General features: G+C 40.6%; 4 protein-coding genes across 4 annotated transcripts in view; 1 reads left to right on the top strand and 3 right to left on the bottom strand.

The window, feature by feature from the left end:
• Positions 1 to 455: 455 nt before the first annotated feature.
• On the bottom strand, positions 456 to 2,158 carry tmsb4x (thymosin beta 4 X-linked). The gene is made up of 3 exons (XM_080838793.1): positions 2,112 to 2,158; positions 1,168 to 1,280; positions 456 to 979 (listed from the first exon to the last, which is right to left on the bottom strand). Exons 2-3 carry the CDS (start codon positions 1,265 to 1,267, stop codon positions 948 to 950), a joined length of 132 nt encoding a protein of 43 aa, XP_080694919.1. The 5' UTR covers positions 1,268 to 1,280; positions 2,112 to 2,158; the 3' UTR covers positions 456 to 947.
• A 2,838-nt stretch (positions 2,159 to 4,996) lies between these two features.
• Positions 4,997 to 13,319, bottom strand: tlr8a (toll-like receptor 8a; the record flags this gene model as incomplete). The annotated part of the gene is made up of 2 exons (XM_080839630.1): positions 4,997 to 8,089; positions 13,275 to 13,319. The coding sequence occupies 2 exons, from the start codon at positions 13,317 to 13,319 to the stop codon at positions 4,997 to 4,999; spliced, it is 3,138 nt and encodes a 1,045-aa protein (XP_080695756.1).
• A 127-nt stretch (positions 13,320 to 13,446) lies between these two features.
• Positions 13,447 to 23,129, top strand: LOC308365993 (toll-like receptor 8; the record flags this gene model as incomplete). The annotated part of the gene is made up of 2 exons (XM_080839629.1): positions 13,447 to 13,680; positions 20,031 to 23,129. The coding sequence occupies 2 exons, from the start codon at positions 13,447 to 13,449 to the stop codon at positions 23,127 to 23,129; spliced, it is 3,333 nt and encodes a 1,110-aa protein (XP_080695755.1).
• Positions 23,130 to 25,213: 2,084 nt separating this feature from the next.
• The window catches only part of LOC308365992 (toll-like receptor 7), a gene marked incomplete at both ends in the record, with an annotated part of 3,206 nt that continues 1,496 nt past the window's right edge, over positions 25,214 to 26,923 (bottom strand). Inside the window, one exon of the mRNA XM_080839628.1 lies at positions 25,214 to 26,920. Coding sequence (XP_080695754.1) covers positions 25,214 to 26,920 — 1,707 coding nt within the window. The remainder of the gene's footprint in view (positions 26,921 to 26,923) is intronic.

The raw sequence follows: 26,923 nt of genomic DNA, 5'->3' as shown, positions 1-26,923 counted from the left end.
ACGTCCTTACTCTCTCCATTTATTTCTTGTAAGACCAGGGCAAGTCTGAATGTTTGCCAAGACCAGCAGACTTAGCCTAATGGCTACATTGTGTGGCTAAAAAAAAAATGCCATTCAGCTCATAGTTTCTAGGTCAGTTGGCAGGAGCAGTGCCATCACTAGCGTCAGGCCTGAAGTGTGTCTATTTATCCACGTACAAAAGCACAGCAAAGCCTGATATCAGTCCCTCCACAGGGCTCAACTTTTTGTTCTCACACACACACACACACACACACACACTGCCTCTAAACCATTTAGAGCTCATGCAGGTACTGGCGTGGCTGTTGGTATTCTCTGGTAGGTTGTGGTCAATGTAGTTGTTAAGCGGTCACATCATTAAACGTGAAAAAATCTTTAAAAAATCCCATAGGAGTTAAATTGAAGTCCTCAAGGAAGAAATTGGCAACTCAAAAATGTACAGGTTTATTCTTTTTTATTTGCATATCAAAACAATTTTGTGCATTCCAAGACTTAAACTTATACAAAAAAAAAAAAAAAAAAAAACACTGCATGACGTGATCTTTTTTATCAGTCACCAACAATCAAACACTCCAGATGTTACAAGTGTGGGTCCCTGGACTTGTCAATCACAGGCTTGCTCCTCCCCCTTCTGCCTCCAGAGGCTTGGGGCAGACGGAGGACAGGACGCAGGTGGCACAGCGCTGAGGGGGATTGGAACATCACGATTGGTGGCATCGCTTCTCCGCAGACGGCCAATCAGAACATTTTCTTACTTTGCAGTTTGAAGGGGCTCAGGGGGTCAGGCGTGTGGGCTGTACGGTCATCTGCGTTATGTCCAATCACAATGCAACTTTAGGTTTTTCCCGTTACAAAGTTAAAGAGCTAAAAGTGGTGAAAGAAGGCAATGCTTGTGGAATGTACAGTGCATAGTGGAGACCAGGAGTTCATTAGGACCCCTCCTGCTTCTCCTGTTCAATGGCTGTGAAAAAAAAAAAAAAAAAAAAGGAGTTGGCATATGTTAGAACATGCACATACTTCAATCATTCTTGTTCCACAGATATGCAAATCACAATGACTGCACATAACTTGTGAGCCGCCTCTATCGTCATCTTTCTTCTCTACTGATGTGCGAACCCAAAATCAAGTAAATACACCAGATATACTTACTTTCTTTTGATGGCAAAGGGTTTTTCTCTTGGGTTTCAGTCTTCTTCAGCTTTGTCTTGTCAAAGCTGGTGACCTCCTCCAGGTTAGGTTTGTCAGACATGTTTGCAGAGAATCTGGTGGGAATACAAGCGTAGTAGTTTAGAGATTCCGTGACGCTGGCAACTGTCCAAATGACGCTACTTCCAAATGATCCTCAACAGGCCAAGGACCAACACCCTTAATAACACGAATGTAAAATGCCAAGTAATTCAATGAACACTAGATAAGGCTTGTTTTTACACATGTTCAAATAGTGAACAGAACCGCACCCATAACGATGGGGGCCTAGCAAATCAAATTACAAAAGTTAGTTTTCTTCAGCGCAAGCTGTATTATAAGAAAATTCACAACGGATCGGGAAGACTAGGGAAATAGCCCAAACTACATCATATAGGAATCATGTAAACCGTCTAGTAGGAGCATCTCTTTGGCTTCACCATTCTCCTATGGTATGCAACCACCGCCCTTCTCCGCGTCAAACGGGTTTCTCTACGAACCAAAATGCTCGTGCTTTACACAGCAGCACAACAATAAAAAGATAACGAATTAACGAAAACACTCGATCGGCGAGGTTCGCACTGCTGATCCAGCTACAGAATGTATTCTGTACATGTTTTATTGCAAATGAACAAAGACCACAGCTGTGTGTCCGGTAAGATCAAGTCCTTGTCTCACAGATTCTTTACAAACACTTGCGACGATTTTGTCAGACCTCACAGTATCATCCCGTCGTACAATGTAACATGATAATAAACGTGTCTAATCCAGTTCATATTCAAACATTTGATGAATCGCGTCGAATCCCTGTACATAACCTCGAAACATTGGTATTTTGGAGTCACTTTGGAGATGACATTCATGCAGTAGGATCGCATTTAGGAACAAAACGAGCAAGAAAGGCTTACCGGACTTTGACTGGTAACAGTTAAATTGGCTCCAGATGGCGTGGTGCTGTGATGCACATGGTAGCGCAATCAGAGTATATATACTCCGTAATATGCAAATTTATCCGTGACGCAACCATAGTCTTATAAAAAAAGAAGACTTTTGCGTATGTAGTGATGTACTTGTACTCAGATACGCAGAATTAAGGTCTGTAGGTTTGTAGTCGACTACAGATTGATAATGAAAATAGGGATTATTTATTTACAATTCGTTCACTGTGTCATTTTACTAATTCAAGAGGGACGTTTTTGTTCTATGGAGCCTCAAAACGGAAAGTTGTGTGAATGCGACACCATGTGGACATGATCAGAACACCAGCTCATGAACATTCAGCAGACATGCATTATTTTTTTGTATCTTAAATTGTATGATCATTATTTTGTGTATTTTGAATGTTGATATTGGAATCGTAATGTATGGTTTAAATGTTAGACATTGGTAATGTTATGTATGTTTTAAATGTTAGATATTGGTATTGTAATGTTTGTTTTAAATGTTGTGATATTTGTATGTAAGTCTTAAATGTGGACCCCACGAAAAGTAGCTTTGTCTTAGGGTAGAGCTAATGGGGATCCTTCTAAATAAACAAAAAAATAAACAAAAAATGCATGACGAGGAAGTCGGAGCAAACTGCGAAATAGGAACCGTTCCTAAGGAGGCAGAGTAAGATTGCATGTCTCAGCGATGTGATAGTTCAGAAATAGCTCCACCTGCAGCGAGGAAAGTCAGTAATGACAGACAGTTGAGTTTACCTGTCCTTTAAGCAGTCCTTATCCGATTGCCTGAGAGCTGGAGAGCTGTTGATCAAACGTTCATGGAAGATTTAAGGGGAGCATCTATCAGGGGGGGGGGGGGGGTCACTATATCTGGCTATTGCTCTGCTGATAGTGATACATTGGTCATTATAGCTGTCTGGATGGACTAAACAACTGAGTATTTGAGCAATCAAAGACATGAATTACTGTTACTTTATAACTGTAAGGCAGTGTATGTTGCTGGAGGCATTGGATGTAGCTGGAGAAACACCATAACTGCCCATTCTGGACATGATAATGACATAACTTATGTTGAGATGCACCTGACTAGATGAGATGCACCTGGCCAGGTGATCAATCAGCACTTAAAGACTCCAGTTTCCTGCTGCAGGAGAGAGGCTTTTTGCGTGGGGACTGCTGGTCTTGCTTCCTCTCAACCTGGGATTTTGTCATGTAGTGTTGTGTACTTGTTGTTAATAAATCCCATGGATTTGGTACTTTTAAATGGTGTTTTAGTAGTTAGTTGGGTCAGTGGTGGATTGTTTGTTCGCCCCAAGGGCCACTAAAGTTGGGGCGTAACAGGAAGACAGCTGAAAGGTCCACAATGTTACTGGGATGAAAGTAGTGTATTTTACTGAACATTGCACTGATCACATCATCCCATGCTCATTAACATGTTTCCTAATAATAGCCTTACCTTAGCAATACCTCACTCAGCTGTAAAAAGACTACATGGCGTTCTTTTGCGGTTTTATCTAGTAGGTCTGGAATATCACAATGAGAACAGTTTCTAATTAATTTATTGATTCATTCATTCAGGAACTGTTAAAGTGTGACGTATAATTAGGATAATATAATAAGTCATATATTTAGAATCCCTTACAACCCCATTTACAAAAAAAAAAGCTACTTTATAATTTGCCACACATTCTCCACCAGGGACAGGAATGCATGCCAATCTTGCTCCCACACTCTCTGTTGAAGCAGCCATGCACTTAATAATATATTAGATTAGATAAGATTCAACTTTATTGTCATTGCACAGAGTACAATTAATGAGACGACGAAATGCAGTTTAGCATCTAACCAGAAGTGCAAAATATCAATAAAAGTGCAGAGTATGTGCATATGTAAAGTGGAATAAGTGAATACATAAGATATATACAGTAAGAGTTAAGCATGAAAAATGAACAGAATATATGGGCTGAATGTGTTCTGTATAAAAACGATGTCTTAATGGCAGCATATGATGCTCTAAAATGTGTGCATATCTTTCTACATTAATGGTGCCATCACAGATGTGCAAGTCACACCTGCAATGATTAAGTTGATTAGGTATAAAATACAATCCCTTGTCCTTATAATGCTCTTGTTTGAATTCAAATCAAAGAAATGTACAAAGGACTATTTTCAGTTTTTAATCTGCATTTATTTAATTGATTCAGCTTTTCTTGAGGTTGTTGGCTAGATCATTTTAATTTCCCAATGAAAAGGTCAATGAAAACAGGGACTCACGCTTGGCGGTCTGATGGAATATTTTCACTCTCTGTTCTTTCAATGCAATGACATGAGTCCAGTAGATTATAATATTTGATCTACTTGACTGCATTTTTTTATACACCAAAACAATTTCACAACCAAAACAATTGTTCTGATATTTATTGATTTCTTTATTGAGGAGAAATCAAAACACATACAAAAATCTGATCTCTGAAGTCAAGACAAGAACACCAAAATAAATCACATAGTCAGAAGTAGAAGTCGTTGTAGAACCCGACCAAAAATCTCTCTGAAATTGATGATCAAGTTTAATGGTTTCAACAATTGAAATAATAATCACTTGTATTTAATCACATTTTATTAAGAGACATACACACACTTATGATCATAGCCAGAATCAAGGGAAACAATTAGTAACGAGCATAGATCTTATTGTACATCACCTGGTTCAGTAACACTTTTTTCCAGTGGCTTTGTCACTGAAGTAACGAGCATACATCTTATTGTACATCGCCTGGTTTAGTAACGCTTTCTTCCAGTGGCTTTGTCACTGAAGTAACGAGCATACATCTTATTGTACATCGCCTGGTTTAGTAACGCTTTCTTCCAGTGGCTTTGTCACTGAAGTAACGAGCATACATCTTGTTGTACATCGCCTGGTTGTCCACATGAATGGCATTCCTGAGACACTGCCAGAACCAGGGTTCAGCTGAAGGATTCTTTGGCCATTCCAAGATGCTATTCTTGCACAGTCTCCTCCTCAGACGCAGGAAGTGGGAGTTCTGCAGCACCGGCTCCAGCAGCAGCAGCACGATCACATCCATGTTCTCATCCAGCAGCCTCTGGTGGGCCAGGTACACAGCCATCCTGAAGTTCCCACTCTTCACGTAAGACTCAGTCAGCACAAAAACAGTCTTGCGGCTGTGAGAGATGCTTTGCGTTAGATTGTCCAGAACTGGCATCCCAGGTGTCCAGTCTCGCTCCTCTAAGCAGATGGGTGAGTGTTTGTCACCCGTCTCCTCCAGCTGGACCCGGAGGTGGTTTAACACCCAGTCTGAGACCAGAGGGTTCTTAGTATCATACGAAACAAAGGCGTCATAAAGGCTATCTGACGATTTGAGAGGATGATAGCCCCTGAGTTTGGCCTTAATGTAGAACAGGACATAGGAAGCGTCCCAGTAAAACAAGTGCATAGTGGTAGCAGTGCATGAAGTCAGAAGGATGAAGAGAGTGGACAGGAAGTAGAACAGGAACGCCTCTCTGTCATTGACGCATTCATTTATATCAAAGAGTATGACTGCTTGGTCTTTCCTTTCTTCTGGCTTGTGGCAAGTGACGCTGGTAGCAAGTCTGGGAATGTGAACATCACTGCTTTCTATCCACAAAATGAATTCTAATAAGTCACATGTGCATTGAAAGGGATTTCCTTGCAGTAGCAAAGTTTTCAAGCAGGTTTCTGGCCCTGATGGGAACGTTTTTCCACTGAGTATTCTGAGCTTGTTTTTACTTAGATCAAGTAATCGAAGACTTTTGGCACCATCTAAGAATCCTTCTGACAGTTTAGATATTCTGTTATGACTCAAGACAAGCACTGCCAAAGTTTTTGTGTTTTCTGAGAGATTTGAAGAGACTGTTGACAGCTCGTTATAGCTCATGTCTAGCACCTCCAGATTTTGCAGGTTACTTAATGTATTCCACTTTAAATGAATGATGCTGTTATGGCTTATATGTAGTCTTTTAAGATTAGTTGGTAAGCTTCTAAAAACCTCAGAGGGTATCTTCTTGATGTTATTATATGATAAGTCAAGGTAAGTCAAATTCACAAGATTGGTGAATAAGTTATGGTAGGAGGCATCGTCCTTTGTCCACATGCGATCCAGTTGATTGTGTTGGAATTGCAACTCATTTAGAGATGTGCTGGTCATGTTTTTGGTTGTCAAAGTGAAGATAGCATTGCCGCTAAGATTCAGTACCCTCAAAGCAGGAAGATTCTCTAGAAAAGTCAATGTATGTGTCACTCCGGCCACTTTAAAGTAATGATCGTTGTAACTGAGGTCCAACACCTCCAGGTGCTTCAACTCAGAGAAGGCAAAGTCATATGCTGGGTCAACCTTGTTATAGGACATATCCAGGTAAGTCAGGTTTGGGAGCAAGGTGAACTCAGTCCCATTGGGTGCTGCTGAAAAGCCGTTTTTTGAGAGATTGAGGCAGAGGATATCACCAAATCCTTCAAACTGCTTAGGAGAAATGAAGAAAAGATTGTTTCTGCTGAGATCCAGCACTCGGCCAGTCTTAAAACACTCACGCTTAGTAAGAAGATTTGGCGGATTATAGCTTTTTTCCTCAATGTAATTAGCTGTTACTGGAGGATATGATGATACAACAGCATTTGATGCAGACTTGTTGTAAACAGGTACTGGATAGAGTCTATTTTCTGATAGATACAAAAGAGTCAACTTAGGCAGATGTCTGAATGCGTGGGAGTTTGAATGTACAATGAAATTTACCCCCAGGTTAAGTACAGAAAGATTTGTTAAATTCTGCAGTGGTTTAAATGTGTCTTCCATGATTTTCTGAAAAACACAACCTTCGATATGTAATTTGCGAAGGGAAACCAACGTTGAAAAATGTTGGGATAGATTTAATTGTTCTGGGTAAGCACGTACATCATAGTTGTAGGACAAATCTAATTTCTTCAGGTGATGTAAATTCGTCAAAAAGCTCCCGTCAGCAATTGCTTCCATCAGAAAGTTAAAAGATAGGAGCAGATCGGTCAGATTACTAAGATTCTCAAACCAAGATCTATTTATGGTGCGTAGGGAGTTTCCTGATAGTTGCAACACTTGCAATCTAGAAAGATTGTTAAATGCTAGAGGATGAATTTCAATGGATCCACGTTCACATGGTACACATGGATACGGGGCATTCTGGCATCGTGGACAGTTTCCTTGAATCTTTAAAAATTTCAAGTTGACCAAGTTGCTGAAATCGTCTTTGGAAATGCTTTCTATTCTGTTGGCAGCAAGATCAAGCTCCTTGAGAGAATCTGGTAGGCCTTGTGGAACTTGGGAGATGTTGTTATAGGAGAGGACCAGAGTTTCCAGATGGAACAAGTTTGAAAAGGTTGTTCCGTCAGCTTGGAATGTTTGGTTACATACATTTCCACTGTAACAGTTTTTGAACATGTGTATTTTAGTCACATTTTTTATATCAGAAAAGCTGTTTAGAGTAAGATTTATGATTTTATTTTGATTCAAATCAATTTGCTGCAAACCTGCTGGGAGTTGTCTGGGCACATCATGGAGCCCAGCACCAGCGAGATTCAAGTTCTGTAACACTGTCAGATTCTTAAAGACACCCTCTGCCAAGCTTAGATGTTGATCCCCGTTTATCCTATTGAGGTCCAGATGAGTCAGGTTCTGCAAATGTTTGAAACTGCCCACCGATAAATTCCTTATTCTGTTCTCTGCTAGGCTTAACCAAGTAACATTTCTGTAGATTCCATTCGGTATGTCCACCAGGCCACGTCTCATGCAGTTGAAAACTACGGTGTTGGTTGTTGCATTGACGTCCACATCACAAGGGACCTTTTTCAGATCCTCAGTGACAGAAACCCCCAAAGTCAAATTGATGACAAGAGAAAAAAAGAACCATGTCACTATTAACCAGAAGGTGTTGGCTGCCTGTTGAGACAAAAAGATGTTAGATGATTTAATTGATTACAGTAATGTCCTCATTTCAGTAACAGTAATACTGTGTCAAAAAGTTAATGTCATAGCAAGTTTGTAAAGTTCTTTAATTATTCAATAGAAAAATAAACACAAACAATATACAATTAGAGAACATTTAATTCACTCCGATGATAAGATGTTTTAAAAAGACATTCATCTGAAATGTTACATATTACTCCAATTCATGCATTTATTAATCAATCTCACCATCTTAGCGACTGTTGTTCAATAGCGTCTTTGAAAAGTAATGACTGACTCCACAATATTCAGAGGGAGAGGACCGAACATTGGTCTACTGTCCTCCCTGACAGCTCCAACTCTTTAGTGTGGCTCTGATACAGTGAGGATGGCTCCACAGGCTGGCCACTTAAGAGTGGATTCGCATTGAGTTCCTCTTTTGTGCTTTGCAATTTACTCACCATGGTGATGGACCATAACTATCGATGTGTAGGAAGCTAGGTGAGGACATACAGTAAGCGCACCAATGCAGTCTCTGATGAGTGACTCTGCACTCTGCCTCGAACAAAAGAGGAAGGTCTTACCCTCTCTCTTCCCCTTTCACAAGGGGGCTGGGAAAACCATGATTCTTGTTTGTAAAAAAGTAAGACGAGGAACAAACATCTTTGCTGAGGAAGAAGGAACACATTAGCCCTCTGGCCAGCAACACAAAGGTGCCACAGATATGGTTGCATGCATTCCCTCTTTGAAGACCCCTTCTTGAAATCAACTATTAGCTCACTTAGCAGGACACTTTAGCTTGTGACCCTCCTCAGGAGTTATTTTTCTTGAAGCACTTTTTTTCCTCATCAGCAGGGGCGGACTGGCCAAAACACCGGCCCATCAACATCACCAGCCGGCCAGCCCATCATCATCCGGCTCACTACCTGCACCTGTCGGTGCTATTTACTTTATTCCTTCTAAGACAGCACAAGCCTTGTTTTCTCTAAGGATTAGCACATTTTAGTTTTATACTCCTACTCACGATCTGTCTCACTCATGGTGCCTATTTTTCGATTTTCGAGTGTCTTCCTCAATGTGTCTAATATAATAGGTTTATAAATAGTATAAGGTAGAATAAATAAGTTCATGATATAATACATAGCATTAAGGTTAAAATGTCATTAATTTAAAATGTTTATTATTTGAGGTGTAATGCATTTGTGAAAATGTTTGTGAATGTATTTTATTGCTGTACTGTTTGATTATGAGCGAATTACATCTGAGGTCAAAGGACAGGGAAGTGGGTGGAGTAGAGGGGGACGTTAAAAAAAACCGGGAGAGTGATAGGATAGCGTGGAGTGAGCAGGTGGATAGAGAAGAAAGTTGTAACGGTATTGTGGAGAAAGAAGAGTTTATTTTAAGTGTTCACCAGATAGTTAAATGAGTTCGACTAGGACTCTAATTACTTTTGGATTGGTGGTTATACTAAAACAGTTGAGTGGATAACTCAACCGTTAGATAAGTAGAGTTTAGCTGCTGGACAAGGGGCTAGTTTTCAGGCTGGGACAAAGCTAACAAGCTAGCGACTAGCTAACGTTGCAGTATCGAAGTCTGTGGAACCGTGTCATCCGTCTTCCAGTGACGTGCGGTGAAGTCTGTATGAGGGTAGTCACTGAGTTATGAAAGCCAGATTACTTTATTGTTTAGGCTTATAGGCTACGTCACAACAGTAGGTACAAGTGCGGCACACAGGCACAGTCGATCGATATATTTAAAAAAAAAATCTAATCACGATAACATATCGTGTGGCCTACTACTCAGTCTCGCACACGCACGCACACACCAGTTAATGTCCATCATCAGAATGCAACCATCTTTATCCTAAATTATTGCACAGCGGCCAATTATGTATGTCAGTCAGCAGCAATGAGAACACACACTGCTCAATTGAATATGAAAGCAAATGGCTTGCAGTCGGCATTAATTCAACCCCACACTTATCATTTCAAAATTAGGCTCAAAATAGTTTCTAACTCACCTGACTAGCACAGCCACAATGCCAATCTTTTTTGTCATACCAGTCCGTTTGAAACAACAATTTTTGGTCCCTTTTTCTGCAGAAGTTCATTTAGTGTTGGACTAGGCCTCCCTCTTGCCAGTTACTCCTTTTTTCTATTAAAGTCGAGTTTAGAGAAATGTCTAAGTTCCACAATATCGGTAGATACCGCTGTTGTCATTTTTACTTTGATTTTCGCGGGGATTACGCTTAGCTGGTGTAATGACGTCAGCTGCGCAAATGTCCAGTAATATCTCGATTTTAATTGGTCCATGTTTGATACGTAACGTAGATGATTACTGGCATAACATATTTACGTGCAAAGGCACAGGACAGTTGTGCCTTTCGACGTACATATTAAAGAATACAGAATCGAAGTGCGCATGCGCGACATTACTTTTTCGTTGCCGTTCAAAATGAATGGACAGTAAAGGCACTGCTTATTCTACCGGTTTTTTGTATTTGTTTATGCGTAACTGATACAATTGTCATCATAACGTCTAAACAATTGGAATAACGTATGTATTGCATATATAAATCACAAGAATACTCGGTATAAATACAATTATTTAATAAACATTTTTACTTTGAATTTTGTCAGGGTAGGCAGTGCCTACCTTGCCTACCCTGACTGCACGTCACTGCCGTCTTCATCATCTGAGGGTGACGATACCAGTCGACTCTTCTCGTCATCTGGATTCTCGGTTGGACTCCACCTGCTGCCGCCACTCCTCTGCTGTGTGTGTGGCTACACACAGGCTCATTTAAGCAAGGTACCATAACGTTTTAATTTTGCCCTCAAGGTGAAGCAGCCATTTTGTTTTTGGCTTCAACGAACCCAAGCGACGTTCAGGCTTGCACCGTTGAACTGGGGTAACTGTATATAGTGTTTCATGTCCCGGCTGTTTTATTTTCGTTGGGCCCCTGTGTTGTACAGTATTGAATGAGCTGTGTATTGGAACTGACAATTGAATGAATGCATTGGTTTATTAAGTAAATAGTTCGTTTTTTTAAACAGTGTGTGTATTGATTTTGCATAGCTTAAGTTAACTAAGAAGCCACACCTAGATTATTTTAAGAATTCAGGTTAGCCACCTCTCATAAAAGCTCCACCAAGCTAGAGAGGCGCTTCACGCTCAATCCAGTTTGTGAAGGATTGCGCAATCTGAGATGAGGCACAGCTCGTCGCTGCCTCTGTCAATCTCTTCCGTCAGTCTAACTTTGTTTTAGGTGTTATTAAATGTCAATCACTCTAGCCTACATTTTATTTTATTTATTTGTGCCTTTTCCTGTTATTGTTTATGTAAAGCACATTGAGTTGCATAAAAAAATGATAATAATAAGTTGCTTTGCCTACTCAACACTTGCGTCACTCTCTAACGGACGGAGTTGTTTTTGAGCGTGAGAGCATGTCGTTGGCACCAAAATGCAAAGGTGGAGCTGAAAAGCTCAGAGATAAAAAGAAAAGATGTCTGGAGGAAGGTGCCTCAAAACATTTTAAAATATCTGATTTATTTGGAAAACCACCGACTGGTGACAGTGATAAGGTAAGATGTGGTGTTGACCTTGCCAAATGTTTGCTTGCTATTCACAGATGAGGTAACGTTCCCTACAGCTAGCATAGCTAACGGTATGTCTTAAATTGAGAACGTTATGATCTGGTAAAATAAGCAAGCTGGTGCTGTTGTCAACATCATTATTATCTATTTCAACATGTTAGCCCTAGTCACTTGCTTACAATCGATGAGCAAGCTATCCATGGTGGTAGTTGTAAATAGGGCAATCTTCATTTCTAATAACTTGTGTCAAATAAGTTAACCAGCTAGTTTGTTATGCAAAAATCACTGTGTTACACACAACACTTACATTAAAAACAATGTTAATATGTTATTTAGATTGTAAATATGTTATCTAGAGGTGTTGACTTGGCCAAGTATAGCTTGCATTTCACAACACTTACATTATAAACAATGTTAATATGTTATCTAGATCAGGGGTTCTCAAACTTTATGGGGCCAGGGACCCCTCAAAGGGCAGAAAATATTCCGAGGACCCCTTCATAATCGCATCCCAAATTAAACCATAAAGGCTTATAGCTATTTGTAATGTTATATTCTTTTGGACTCTTTTACACTAAAATCATATAGTACTAATATGTCAAAAGTTTTAGATAGTCATTTTATTACATTTGGCTCTACTTGACAGTATGTCAGATAGATTTTTAAGTGATCTTTTTGTAAAATGTGCTGAGAAGCTAAATAATGTTTACCTTAAAAAAAAAAAAAAAACATATTGATGGAAGCAGATTGGAGGGTTTTCCAATAAAACTCAGATTGTAAGCTTTTCCAACGGAGATGATTCTAAACATTTATTTTTAACAAAGACATTTACAAACACGAAATATCAACCTTATGTTATCAAAAACGTGTATCCCCGACTGACGTTCTTTACCGACACCGACTGTACACATATCTATTCAAGAAATATGATTAACTCTTTTCTGTGGTGGTGTGGTTCATATTAGTATAAGCCTCCGGCAAGATATTAATGAAAACTACATGGTGACATCATAGCATTGATTATACACGTATAGCGTTCTCTCTCTAGAGTTTAATTTTGACGATGAACAGGGCTACGTTCTTGCAGCCAAATTGAAAGCTAGATCAACGTCTTAAAAGAGAATACATAGGGTCATCTGATATGCCTTCGGCTAACCTTTCTGTAAAAAAGGGCCTTCTGCAAAGATAAAAACGACCCGTACTAATGGAAGATTAAATGCATCACTTATACATTATGCCAGGTCACATTACAAGCGTGAAACATCCCCTTTAGTTACGTAACCACACTGCATTATGGTCATTGTAATACTCATCGTCAAAATTCTGTGATGGGTAAAATCGCTTGTCGCTAAACTAGGCTAAGGCAACTCGTGTTAGGCTGTATATGTCTGACCTTGGGGGTGTTCATGTTTATAATCACATTTGCTAACCTGTTGTTCTGAGAACTCTCTGAAAAGTTCAGGGTGTCTGTTTGAGAGGTGCTTAACCATATTTGACGTGTTACCTCCCTTTGCCTGAGTGGCTTTGAAGCATGTTTTACAGACGGGTCTCTGTGTGCCCCTGGGGAACAAGCGCCGCACACCTTCTGCTCCATATCACCCTCCAGAAGACAGGATCCTGTGGCCATCTGGGCCCTTCTTGATCCAGTTCTGAAGGTAGTGAGAGAACGACACCCTCAAGTCAGCAAGCTTCATTTTTTCAGCGACGGGCCTGCAACGCAGTATCGACAGAAGGGACATTTCTTTTACCTCACAATGGAACCCTTCAAGTATGGCTTCAAAGAAATAACATGGAATTTCTTTAAGGCTAGTCATGGGAAGGGGGTACCAGACGATGTGGGTGGGGCCCTCAAGAGGCCAGCAGATCGGATTGTGGCCCATGGAGGAGACATATCTGATGCCCAGAGCTTATATGACAAGCTGAAAAGCCTGGACACATCAGTGGAGCTGTTCTTCATCGAAGAGAATGACATTGAAACAAAGACTGAGGTAAAAGCTATAGGTCCCAGTCCCCCCTCTCCCATCCAGATTACAGACTAGCTTTGTCAAATCCTTTCATGTGTTGTGGTTACTAGGTAAAGTGTATTAATGTTTGATCCCCCCCTCCCCCCTGACTATAGGTACCTGGAATAGCTGCCGTAAAAGGCAATATGAGAATCCACCAAGCAATCAGTGTGACACCCGGCCAGATGAAATACAGAGACATTTCATGTCTGTGTAAAAGGGAGGAAGGTGTTTTGGACTGCCCCTGCTTTAACCCTCAAGAGGTCACTCTAGTGCAGTTGTTCTCAACCTTTTTTGCTCCATGACCCACATTTTTTGATACCAGTGCAGTTGCGACCCAACAATTAATAATCAGCATGAATCATCAGGCCAATAATTTAACAATTGTATTATTATTTTATTATTATGATTACTACCACTACTAGGCTTAATACTCTACCACTGTTTTACCATTGAAAACACATGCACCTGTTTAAAAGTCAGGATCAGTTCAGTGAGCTGCTGCTCAACATCATTTGACATGTCACATATCCTCACATGAACAGTGTCGTTTGTCAAGGGAATTGTCTTTAAGTTCGCTGCTTCTTTTTTCACGTATGAGTACAGTGCACAAATCGATGGCAACTTCTGCAACCGTATGGGACGTTTTGCACTGAGCTAGCCGGTAGGAGACCAGATAGGATGCATACAGTGCCTGCTCCTAAACAGTGATGGCACGTTAAAATGTTTTTTGGGGATGCCTCGAGGTTTTGGCTCATACGTTTAAAAAAAAGTCTTTATCTTTATAGTTGGCCTGCTTTGTTTCAAAATGTATCTGCAATTTTGAAGGCTTCAGGCTTTCATTAGCCAGTGTTTCGTTGCATAGCACACACAACGGCCAAATCCATATTTCAGAAATACCGGGTCACACGCCTGTAAAACTCCCTCTTTGGTTCTTCAGAAGAAGTCGTATCTGAGCTGGTACTCGTTTTACACGAAGATACTCTGTTGACTTTTTGCCTACACTAGTCGCCTCTAGACATTCTCCGGTCATGTCAGAGCATATTATCGCGCAATAGGCTACATGTTAAATACATTTGAAATATCTTATATGCAAATTTGACTGGTTGAATGTTCGAACATGTTATAGTTAGATAGGCCTACATGCAAAACTATTACCGGTTTATGTAGTTTAATGTCAGAACTGGGGGCAGGGATTCCCTAATGGACAGAGGGAGCATGGCTTGAAAAAAAGGTTTTACATTTAGAATTCGTCTCTTTTTTGATCAAAGCAGATTGTAGGGTTTTCCAATAAAACTCAGATTGTCGAGCTGTTCTTCGTCCAAGAGAGGGATATTGAAACAAAGACTGAGGTAAAATCTACTGTATAGGTCCCTGTCCCCCGTCTCCCATCCAGATTACAGACTAGCTTTTTCAAATCTGATCCTTTCATGTGTTGTGGTAAAGTGTATTAATGTTTGATCCCCCCCCTCCCCCCTGACTATAGATACCTGCAATAGCTGCCGTAAAAGGCACTATGAGAATCCACCAAGCAATCAGTGTGACACCCGGCCAGATGAAATACAGAGACATTTCATGTCTGTGTAAAAGGGAGGAAGGTGTTTTGGACTGCCCCTGCTTTAACCCTCAAGAGGTCACTCTAGTGCAGTGGTTCTCAACCTTTTTTGCTCCATGACCCACATTTTTTTGATACCAGTGCAGTTGCGACCCAACAATTAATAATCAGCATGAATCATCAGGCCAATAATTTAACAACTTAATACTCTACCACTGTTTTACCATTGAAAACACATGCACCTGTTTAAAAGTCAGGATCAGTTCAGTGAGCTGCTGCTCAACATCATTTGACATGTCACATATCCTCACATGAACAGTGTCGTTTGTCAAGGGAATTGTCTTTAAGTTCGCTGCTTCTTTTTCACATATGAGTACAGTGCACAAATCGATGGCAACTTCTGCAACTGTAGGAGACCAGATAGGATGCACGCAGTGCCTGCTCCTAAACAGTGATGGCACGTTAAAATGTTTTTTGTTTTTTTTGTTTGTTTTTTTTGGGGATGCCTCGAGGTTTTGGCTCATACGTTTAAAAAAAAGTCTATCTTTATAGTTGGCCTGCTTTGTTTCAAAATGTATCTACAATTTCGAAGGCTTCAGGCTTTCATTAGCCAGTATTTCGTTGCATAGCACACACAACGGCCAAATCCATATTTCAGAAATACCGGGTCACACGGAAGAAGTCATCTGAGCTGGTACTACTCGTTTTACACGAAGATACTCTGTTGACTTTTTGCCCACACTAGTCGCCTCTAGACATTCTCCGGTCATGTCAGAGCATATTATCGCGCAATACATGTTAAATACATTTGAAATATCTTATATGCAAATTTGATTGGTTGAATGTTCGAACATGTTATAGTTAGATAGGCCTACATGCAAAACCATTACCGGTTTATGTAGTTTAATGTCAGAACTGGGGGCAGGGATTCCCTAATGGACAGAGGGAGCATGGCTTGAAAAAAAGGTTTTACATTTAGAATTCGTCTCTTTTTTTGAGCAAAGCAGATTGTAGGGTTTTCCAATAAAACTCAGATTGTCGAGCTGTTCTTCGTCCAAGAGAGGAATATTGAAACAAAGACTGAGGTAAAAGTTATAGGTCCCTGTCCTCCCCCTCTCCCATCCAGATTACAGACTAGCTTTGTCAAATCTGATCCTTTCATGTGTATTAATGTTTGATCCCCCCCCCCCCCCCCCCTCACTATAGGTACCTGCAATAGTTGCCTTAAAAGGCACTATGAGAATCCACCAAGCTATCAGTCTGACACCTGGCGACTAGTGTAGTCAAATAGTCAACAGAGTATCTTCGTCTGTGTAAAAGGGAGGAAGGTGTTTTGGACTGCCCCTGCTTTAACCCTCAAGAGGTCACTCTAGTGGATGTTTGATCTGATGAGTCCCCAGCATGTGGAAAGACAGATAACTCTAGAAGACCAGAAATGATTGAGGTCAAGCACATTGGAGATTGGTGTGTTCTTAATTACGACAATGAAGCATAACCAGGTGTCATCATAGATGCGGGGGGCACAGTGTAAAAGTAAAGTGTATGCACCGCAATGGAATGAACAAATTCCATTGGCCAAGTCTCCAGAAGGACATCTGTTGGTACAATGACTGGCAGGTACTTTGCCTTATACTAGAACCACAGGCTCTGAACAAGCGCTCTGTACAGATTGAAGCGTCTGCTTGGAAGTTTGTGGAACAGCAACTGCAGAATTGATTTAAGTGATCTCTCTGTAACATACTGTTTTCAATGTTAAACCGTTCTCCACTCCAACGTTTTTTTCTTATTGTTCTACAGTTGAGTGTTCAACTGATTTCCCCCTACATGGGAAAAGATTTGTTTTACATAATTTATTGCATTTATGAGGCCTTTCAATTACATTTCACAACGTGTCCATCCTGTCATGTCATTGTCCAACCTGTCTTTTTCAGGTTTTATGAAAATAAACAAATTATTTTCACAAGTTAGCAAAGCCTTTTGTGTGATTCCTTTATAAACAAATGAGGGCCAATTAGTATTGTTTGAAAGTTGGACCAGATATCTTTGTTTGTGATTTTATTTAGAAAAAGAAAGTGCAACTCTCGCAGATTTCATAAAGAAAGTGTTTAACTTGCAATTACAGCAGTTACATTCCTGCATTCTTTTTCTTTGCTATTTTGTTTCTTATATTTCTTATGTAAAGTAGTATTTATTGTTACATCAGGTTCTATTGCTCGTAGGTTGAATGTTCTCTCCCTTGTACGTGGACAAAAGCGTCTGATCAATGACTAAATGTAAATAAGAGAAAGAAAGGAGTTTAATGTGGCTATCAGATAGACTTATAAATGTGACTAAAACTAGACTAAAATGTAATGAGTTCGTCGACTAAAACTAAGAAGGATAAAAATGACTAAATGAGACTAAAACTAATATGCATTTTCGTCTTAAAATAGCTGCCAAAATGAACACTGGTGGTGGGCCGTGTCCTTAAAGATAGTGTGGATCAGCTGGCAGAGGTTTTCATAAACATCTTTAACTTCTCCCTATCCTCATCCGTGCATGCTTCAAAACGTTGACAGTAATCCGAGTATCCAAACAGTCAGCTGTCACATGCCTGAACGACTACAGGCCTGTGGCAGTTCCCCCCTCTCCTGCTAATGTTCCCGGCCGACCTCAAGCAGATAGGTCCCCCCTTATGTGCCGTGGTTCTGCCTAAGGTTTCTTCCTGCCTAACAAGGAGTTTTTCCTTGCCCCTGTTGCCATTGTTCATGCACTAAGGGGGTTTAGGCTCTGGGCTCTGTTAAGCGCCTAGAGACAATTGTATTGTAATGGCGCTATACAAATAAAATTGAATTGAATTGAATTTAATTGAATTGGAGAGACTGGTCACAAGGAAGCATCATTCCAGCCTCTTTCCACCAGCATCACCAGTTTGCCTCGAGGGAGAACAGATCGCCAGAAGATGCAGTAGCTATTGTGCTTCATACTGTGTCAAAACACCTGGAGCATAATAACACCTATGCATGAATGCTCTCACAATCCTGCCCCAACAAACTCATTTCCAATTTACAGGACCTGGGACTGAACACCTCATCTTGCCACTGGGTATTGGATTTCTGAATAAACCGCACACAGGCTGTCAGACTGGGGAAGCATGTATCATCCACTCTATCCCTAAGCAACGGTGCTCCACAGGGATGCGTGTTTAGTCCAGTACTTTACACCCTGTTCACACATCACAGCTCCCCCTCCTGTCCCCCACCATTCAATCGGCAGATAATACCACAGTGCTTGGCCATCATCTAAAACAATGATGTGTAGAAGTGAAGTATATGAGCTGGCAGTATGTGGCAGTGTAACAGTCACAAACTGGCTCTGAACATCAAGGAGACCCACTGCATAAACGGTGAGGTAGTGGAGAAGGTCGCCAACTGCAAGTTCTTAGGCCTGAGTGACAGTGACTGAGGATCTGTCCTGGAGCAGCAATACTGCCTCAGTGATCGGGGGAGCTCAACAGCGCGTCTTCTACCCAAACACTAGGCTACGCACCATGGGCGACCGGGCCTTCTCTTCTGCAGCGCCGCGACTGTGGAACAGCTTCCCGGACCACTTAAGGGCAACACAGACACTAGACTGTTTTAAGACTGGCCTAAAAACCTTTTTATTCAGAAAGGCTTTTCCTACTTTTTAAAACCGATAATATTTTTTAAACTGCTATTGTTATGAGCTGTTTTTAACTATGTAGCACTCTGAGATTCTGCTTGAATGTTGAGTGCACTACAAATAAAATGAATTATTATTATTATTATTATTCTACCTGAAGAGTGCTAACCTACCGCCAAAGTTCTGGTGAATTTCTACCACTGTGCCATTGAAAGTGTGCTGACATACTGCCTGTCATTGTGGTTCACAAATGTGGCGCCGTAAGCTTGTTCAAATGCTGAAGGACCAGTTACCAGACACCACCACCACAATCATCCATCTCCCGCTGCCTATGCAGATCCCCCAGCATCATCAGATGGCAGTGCTATAGTGTGCTTCACTATTGATTTCAAGAAGGGGTCTACTAGGAGGGAATGAATGCAACCAAATCTGTGGCAACTTTGTGTTGCTGGCCAGAGGGCCAGTGTGTTCCTTCTTCTTCAGCAAAAACGTTTGTTCCTCGTCTTACTTTCACAAACATGAATTATGGTTTGCCAAGCTCTTTGTGAAAGGGGAAGAGAAAGTATAAGACCTTCCTCTTTTGTTCGAGGCAGAGGGCAGAGTCACTCATCAGAGACTGGTTTGGTGCGCTGATGTTCACAACTAGCTTCCTACACAGCGATAGTTATTGGCCACCACCATGGCAAAGCACCAAAGAGGAAATCGATGCAAATTCACTCTAAAGTTCCCGCTCTGTGAAGCCATGCTCACTGTATCAGAGGCACACTAAAGAGCTGGAGCTGTCAGGGAGGAGTGTAGACCAATGTTCGACCCTCTCCTTCTGAATATTGTGGAGTCAGTCATTACTTTTCAAAACAGTCACTAAGATGGTGAGAATACATGAATGAATTGATTAATGAATGCATGAATTGGAGTAATATGTAACATTTGAGATAAATCCCCTTTTTAAACATCTCATATCAAGTGAATGTAATGTTGTCTAATTATTATTACTAATTGTTTACTGTACTGTTGTTCACTTTGTTTATTTTATACTATTGAATAAGTAAAGAACTTTACAAACTTGTTTTGACATTAACTTTTTGACACAGTATTAGACATCACTGTAATTAATGAAATCATCTTTGCATCTCAACAGGCAGCCAACACCTTCTGGTTAATAGTGACATGTTTTTTCTTTTCTCTTGTCATCAATTTGACTTTGGGGGTTTCTGTCACTAAGGATCTGAAAAAAGTCCCTTGTGATGTTGACGTCAATGCAACAACCAACACCGTAGTTTTTAACTGCATGAAACGTCAGCTGAAGGACATACCGGATGGAATCTACGGAAATGTTACTTGGTTAAGCCTAGCAGAGAACAGAATAAGGAATTTGTCGCTGGGCAGTTTCAGACATTTTCCCAACCTGACTCATCTGGACCTCAACTGGATAAACGGGGATCAACATTTACGCTTGGCAGAGGGTGTCTTTAAGAATCTGACAGTGTTACAGAACTTGAATCTCGCTGGTGCTGGGCTCCATGATGTGCCCAGACAACTCCCAGCAGGTTTGCAGCATATTGAATTAAGACAAAATAAAATCACATCGCTCACCCACAACAGCTTTTCTTATTTAAAACATATGACTAAAATATTCCTGTCCAGAAACTGTTACAGTGGGAATGTATGTAACAAAACATTCAGAGCTAAAGAAACAACCTTTTCTAACTTGACCCATCTGGAAAATCTGGTCCTGTCCTATAACAACATCTCCCAAGTTCCACGAGGCCTACCAGTATCTCTCAAGGAGCTTGATCTTGCTGCCAACAGAATAGAAAGCATTTACAAAGACGATTTCAGCAACTTGGTCAACTTGAACTTTTTAAGGATTCAAGGAAACTGTCCACGATGTGAGAATGCCCCGTATCCATGTGTACCATGCAAACATGGATCCATTGAAATTCACCCACTAGCATTTAACAGTCTTTCCCAATTGCAAGTGTTGCAACTATCAGGAAACTCCCTACGCACCATAAATAGCTCTTGGTTTGAGAATCTAAGTAATCTGACTGATCTCTTCCTCTCTTTCAACTTTCTGTGGGTAGCGATTGCTGACGGGAGCTTTTTGATGAATTTACATCACCTGCAGAAATTAGATTTGTCATACAACTATGATTTACGTGTTTACCCAAACACCTTAAATCTATCCCAACAGTTTTCAAAGTTGGTTTCCCTTCGCACATTACATATTGAAGGTTATGTTTTTCAGGAAATCATGGAACACACATTCAGACCACTGCAGAATTTAACAAATCTTTCTGTACTTAACCTGGGGGTAAATTTCATTGTACGTTCAAACTCCCACGCATTCAAAAACTTGCCTAAGTTGACTCTTTTGTATCTGTCAGAAAATAGACTCTATCCAGTGCCTGTAAACAACACGTCTGCATCAAATGCTGTTGTATCATCATATGCTCCAGTGAGAGCAAATTACATTGAGGAAAACGAATTTGTTTATGAACTGTCACATGGTCTTATTCAGCAGGAATGTTTTAATACTGGCCGAGTGCTGGATCTCAGCAGAAACAATCTTTTCTTTATTTCTCCCAAGCAGTTTGAAGGATTTGGTGATATCCTCTGCCTCAATCTCTCAAGAAACGGCTTTTCAGCAGCACCCAATGGGACTGAGTTCACCTTGCTCCCAAACCTGACTTACCTGGATATGTCCTATAACAAGGTTGACCCAGCATATGACTTTGCCTTCTCTGAGTTGAAGCACCTGGAGGTGTTGGACCTAGGTTACAACAATCATTACTTCATAGTCGCTGGAGTGACACATAATTTGATTTTTTTAGAGAATCTTCCTGCTTTGAGGGTACTGAATCTTAGTGGCAATGCTATCTTCACTTTGACAACCAAACACATGAACAGCACATCTCTAAAGGAGTTGCAATTCCAACACAATCAACTGGATCGCATGTGGACGAAGGGCGATGGCTCCTACCATCAATTATTTACCTATCTTGTGAAATTGACTAAACTTGACATATCATATAATAACATCAAGAAGATACCCTCTGAGGTTTTCAGAAGCTTACCACCTCATCTTAAAAGACTACATATAAGCCATAACAGCATCACTGATTTTCAGTGGAGTAACTTAAGTTACCTGCACAATCTGGAGGTGCTAGACATGAGCTATAACGAGCTGTCAACAGTCTCTTCAAATCTCTCAGAAAACACAAAAACTTTGGCAGTGCTTGACTTGAGTCATAACAGAATATCTAAACTGTCAGAAGGATTCATAGATGGTGCCAAAAGTCTTCGATTACTTAATCTAATTAAAAACAAGCTCAGTATACTCAGTGGAAAAACGTTCCCATCAGGGCCAGAAACCTGCTTGAAAACTTTGCTACTGCAAGGAAATCCATTTCAATGCACATGTGACTTATTAGAGTTCATCTTGTGGATAGAAGGCAGTGATGTTCTTATCCCCAGACTTGCTACCAGCGTAACATGCCGCATGCCAGAAGAAAGGAAAGACCAAGCAGTCATACTCTTTGATATAAATGAATGCGTCAATGACAGAGAGGCGTTCCTGTTCTACTTCCTGTCCACTCTCTTCATCCTTCTGACTTCATGCACTGCTACCACTATGCACTTGTTTTACTGGGACGCTTCCTATGTTCTGTTCTACATTAAGGCCAAACTCAGGGGCTATCATCCACTCAAATCGTCAGATAGCCGTTATGACGCCTTTGTTTCGTATGATACTAAGAACCCTCTGGTCTCAGACTGGGTGTTAAACCACCTCCGGGTCCAGCTGGAGGAGACGGGCGACAAACACTCACCCATCTGCTTAGAGGAGCGAGACTGGACACCTGGGATGCCAGTTCTGGACAATCTAACGCAAAGCATCTCTCACAGCCGCAAGACTGTTTTTGTGCTGACTGAGTCTTACGTGAAGAGTGGGAACTTCAGGATGGCTGTGTACCTGGCCCACCAGAGGCTGCTGGATGAGAACATGGATGTGATCGTGCTGCTGCTGCTGGAGCCGGTGCTGCAGAACTCCCACTTCCTGCGTCTGAGGAGGAGACTGTGCAAGAATAGCATCTTGGAATGGCCAAAGAATCCTTCAGCTGAACCCTGGTTCTGGCAGTGTCTCAGGAATGCCATTCATGTGGACAACCAGGTGATGTACAACAAGATCTATGCTCGTTACTTCAGTGACAAAGCCACTGGAAGAAAGCGTTACTAAACCAGGCGATGTACAATAAGATCTATGCTCTTTACTTCAGTGACAAAGCCACTGGAAGAAAGCGTTACTAAACCAGGTGATGTACAATAAGATCTATGCTCTTTACTTCAGTGACAAAGCCACTGGAAGAAAGCGTTACTGAACCAGGCGATGTACAATAAGATGTATGCTCATTACTTCAGTGACAAAGCCTCTGGAAAAAAGAATTACTAAACCCAATTGTTTCCCTTGATTCTGGCTATGATCATAATTGTGTGTATGTCTCTAAATAAAATGTGATTAAATAGAAATGATTATTATTTCAATTGTCTTGATCATCAATTTGAGGGGGGGTTCTACAACTACTTCTGACTATGCGATTTATTTTGGCTGTGTTTTTGTCTTGACCTCAGAGATGTTTGGATTTTATTTGTCCTTCAATCAATAAATATCAGTACAATTGTTTTGGTTGTGAAATTGTTTTGGTGCACTTAAAATGCAATTATGTTGAAAAAAATATTATAATCTACTGAATTAATTTCACTTCAATCAAACCGCCAAGCGTGAGTCCCTGGTTTTATCGGCCCTTTCACTGGGAAATTAAATTGATCTAGCCAACAACCACACCTCAAGAAAAGCTGAATCAATAAACGAAATGCAGATTAAAAATTGAAAATAGTCATTTATACATTTTCTTTGATATATATTCAAACAAGGGCAGTATAAAGACAAGGACTTTTATGTTTTACCTAATCAACTGAATCATTTTTGAAGATATATAATTTTGTGAAATTGAGGCTTGCAACACATTCCACAAAAAGATTGGACACAGGCAATAGGATGAATAATGTTGTGGCAAACTGAAATATCAAGGTGGTCTGACACAGATAATGTTTACATGTCACATGTATGTAACAGGTGAGGCAAAGGCCAGATCCTTCAAGAGGAAGGATTTGCCAACAGGTGCATCTGTAAATAATTGAGCACTTTAAACATTATCCGACCATAGAGCTTCCGCTTTCCCGCAGTTATAGTCCTTTCAGAAGCCGTTGAGATATCGATCCAGTTTCGCTTTACTCTTTGTCACACAACTATAATGATGTGGTTTACGCCACCTGTCTTTGTGAATAATGTCTTGTTCCTCACATATATTTTTGAGCCTGAGGTCAATGAAGATATACAGTAATTATATCTCTTCCCAAACTGGATTCACTGTTCCTACCTCTCTACTGTCAGAAACATGCAATAATTAGTTCCATTCCAGGGCACAGCTATTGATCAAATGTATACCTTACTTGAACTTTGATTCACTTTGAAAAGAATTGCCTGCATGGAAATGTAGGAGCTGTAAAAGCACCATGGAATCAAAGATGTGAACACCTGTAACTCATTTGTATGATGCATGTGTACTGTGTAGTTTCATTTTGTATTTTTTTCTTTTAATATATGTGTAAAATGAAATAAAACTTTATGGGCAAAGAACACAATATTAGAAAATGAATGTTATTTAGTGAAATGTATTTGTACAGGTGCATGCCAGTCTTGTTTCTAAAAGCATATCGCGTAGTAGGCCTACTGCGCTAATATAAACATGAAGCTAAAAGCATATTACGTATTACTGTGCTTAATAAACATGGAGCTAAAACAAGAACTTTAGTCTTAAAAAAAAACAACAATATTGGCATTGACAGAAAAACAAAATAGACAACAAAAAATAGAACTTTGGCATTGAAACACAGTTGGACAGTGCAGATTTTAGTAGTGAAAGAGTTTGATGGGAGGGACAAGAAATACATTATTTGCATAGATCTACTGGGCAACGCATCTCTGAATGTTTTTTTTTTTTTTCTATCAATGCCAAACTCAGAGTGTTTTGGCTCCATAATAAAAGACATTTGTTATTCTCACCTCATGTCCTTAAAATAATTACAAACAATCTCAGCCTGATCTGCACTTTCATCACAAAGCTAACCTCTTTGGACATCAACAATTCACAAGGAGATGCTTGAAATATAATGAAATTCCATATTTTCATGTAACTGTGCAATACAGTGGTTCTCTACAAACATTATAACGTTATTCGTTTATACGACACCAAACATGAATTAAAGAGTCTCCTGGAAAAGTGGGCTGTAATGTTTTTGGCTGTCAGTGACCAAGACACTTCTGAGGCAATACCAGAAGTACTGCTGTGCCTGTGGGTTAGACGGCCATTCCAGCACTGACCTCTTGTACAGCCTCCTTCTCAGTCGAAGGTATTTGGAGGTATAGGGAATCTTTTCCAAAGAAATTAAAATAATGACATCGTTTTTCTCATCCATGAGCCTTTGATGGGCCAGGTAAAACGCCATTTTAAAGTTCCCACTCTTCATGTAGCTGTTGGTCAGAACGATCACCGTTCGCTTGCTCTGCTGGATGCTCTGGGAGAGGTTGTCAATGAGGGGACACCCCGGGACCCAGTCTCGCTCCTCCAGACACAGCTGCAAGGCTGGATCCCCAAGCTCCTCCAGGTTGACGCGCAGCTCCTCCATAACCCACTCGGACACGGCAGAATCCTTCTTGTCATAGACGATGAAGGCATGGTAGAAGTTGCTGTCTGGATCCATAGGCTTGTAACCTTTCAGCTTGGCCGATACAAAATGGTAGATGTACCAAACATCCCAGAGGAAGAGATGACTGGATATTGCGAGAGCGATAAAGCACAGGGTCAGAGACGTCAGCAATATGTAGAGAATGATGGAGAGGGAGTTCTCCTGGCAGGCTGGAAGGTACAGGGAGATGACCATTTTGCCTTCTTGTTCACCTGGGGCGGCACATTTGACGTCTGTGGCTATCTTGGGAATGTAAACGGAAGTGCGGTTGAGCCACATGACGAACCAGATGGCACGGCAGGTGCAGAGGAATTTGTTGTTGTTAAGAAATAAAGTGTCAAGCTTCATGATAACGTCTTCTGGAAAGCTGGACTGGTCAATGTGCTGGATTTCATTATAACTTAGGTCAAGGACTCTCAGATTGGTTATATTGCTCAGAAACAGTGGGGTAATTTCTGAGATGCGGTTTCTGCACAGGATTAACACTTTGAGAGAGACTGCATTATTGGAAAGTTTTCCCTGGACCTCAGTTAAAAGATTTTCGCTGAGGTCTAATACTTTTAGTTCTTTAAGGTATCTTAGTTTCTCCCAGGGAAAAGTTGTTAGTCTGTTATTGTTTATGTACAGTTCAGTGAGATGTTTTGGCAGATTTGGAAAAATATCTGGGATGTAGTTTAGGTTGTTCTCAGATATGTAAAGTCTCTTTAAGACGAGTAGGTTAGTGAAATAGTTTAAGTATCTAGTATCCCCATCTCTCCAGAGCATATCAAGGCGGTTTCCTTTAAACTCCAAGTGCTCAAGGGAGAAACTTTTCATCTCAGTGTTTGTGGACGTTGAAATGTGATTGTAGTTCATTAGCAATTTTTTAAGTTTTAGCAGGTTCTCTGTGAAATTGAGCATATGCGTTAAACCCTCGGCTTCAAAGTAGTGACTGTTGTAGCTGATGTCGAGTACAACGAGGTTGGCCAGCTCCCGAAAAGCCGACGAATACATTGTGTCCAGACGGTTGAATGAAAAGTCCAGGTATTCAAGATTTTGGAGGTTTTCAAACTCAGATCCATTTAAACTTTGACTCATGGCATTACCGGAGAGATTGAGACACTTGAGCTCGCTAAGGTTTAAAAATTTGGAATGAAGAAAAAAGATGTTGTTCCTGCTGAGGTCCAGTGTCTTGCCACGTTGACTGCACTCTGTGTTGAGGGGGCTCACCACTCCAAGCTCCTT

The sequence above is a fragment of the Sprattus sprattus genome (assembly GCF_963457725.1).
Source record: "Sprattus sprattus genome assembly, chromosome: 5".
NCBI classification, from domain to species: Eukaryota; Metazoa; Chordata; class Actinopteri; order Clupeiformes; family Clupeidae; genus Sprattus; species Sprattus sprattus.
The sequence above is the reverse complement of the archived record's forward strand: the minus strand, read 5'-3'. Positions and strand labels throughout refer to the sequence as shown.

Excerpts from the sequence above, each read along its gene's own strand:
- tmsb4x (XM_080838793.1), bottom strand. The coding sequence starts at position 1,267 with ATGTCTGACAAACCTAACCTGGAGGAGGTCACCAGCTTTGACAAGACA. Across the intron at positions 980-1,167 it reads CCCTTTGCCATCAAAAGAAA|CCATTGAACAGGAGAAGCAG; the intron begins GTAAGTATATCT and ends TTTTTTTCACAG.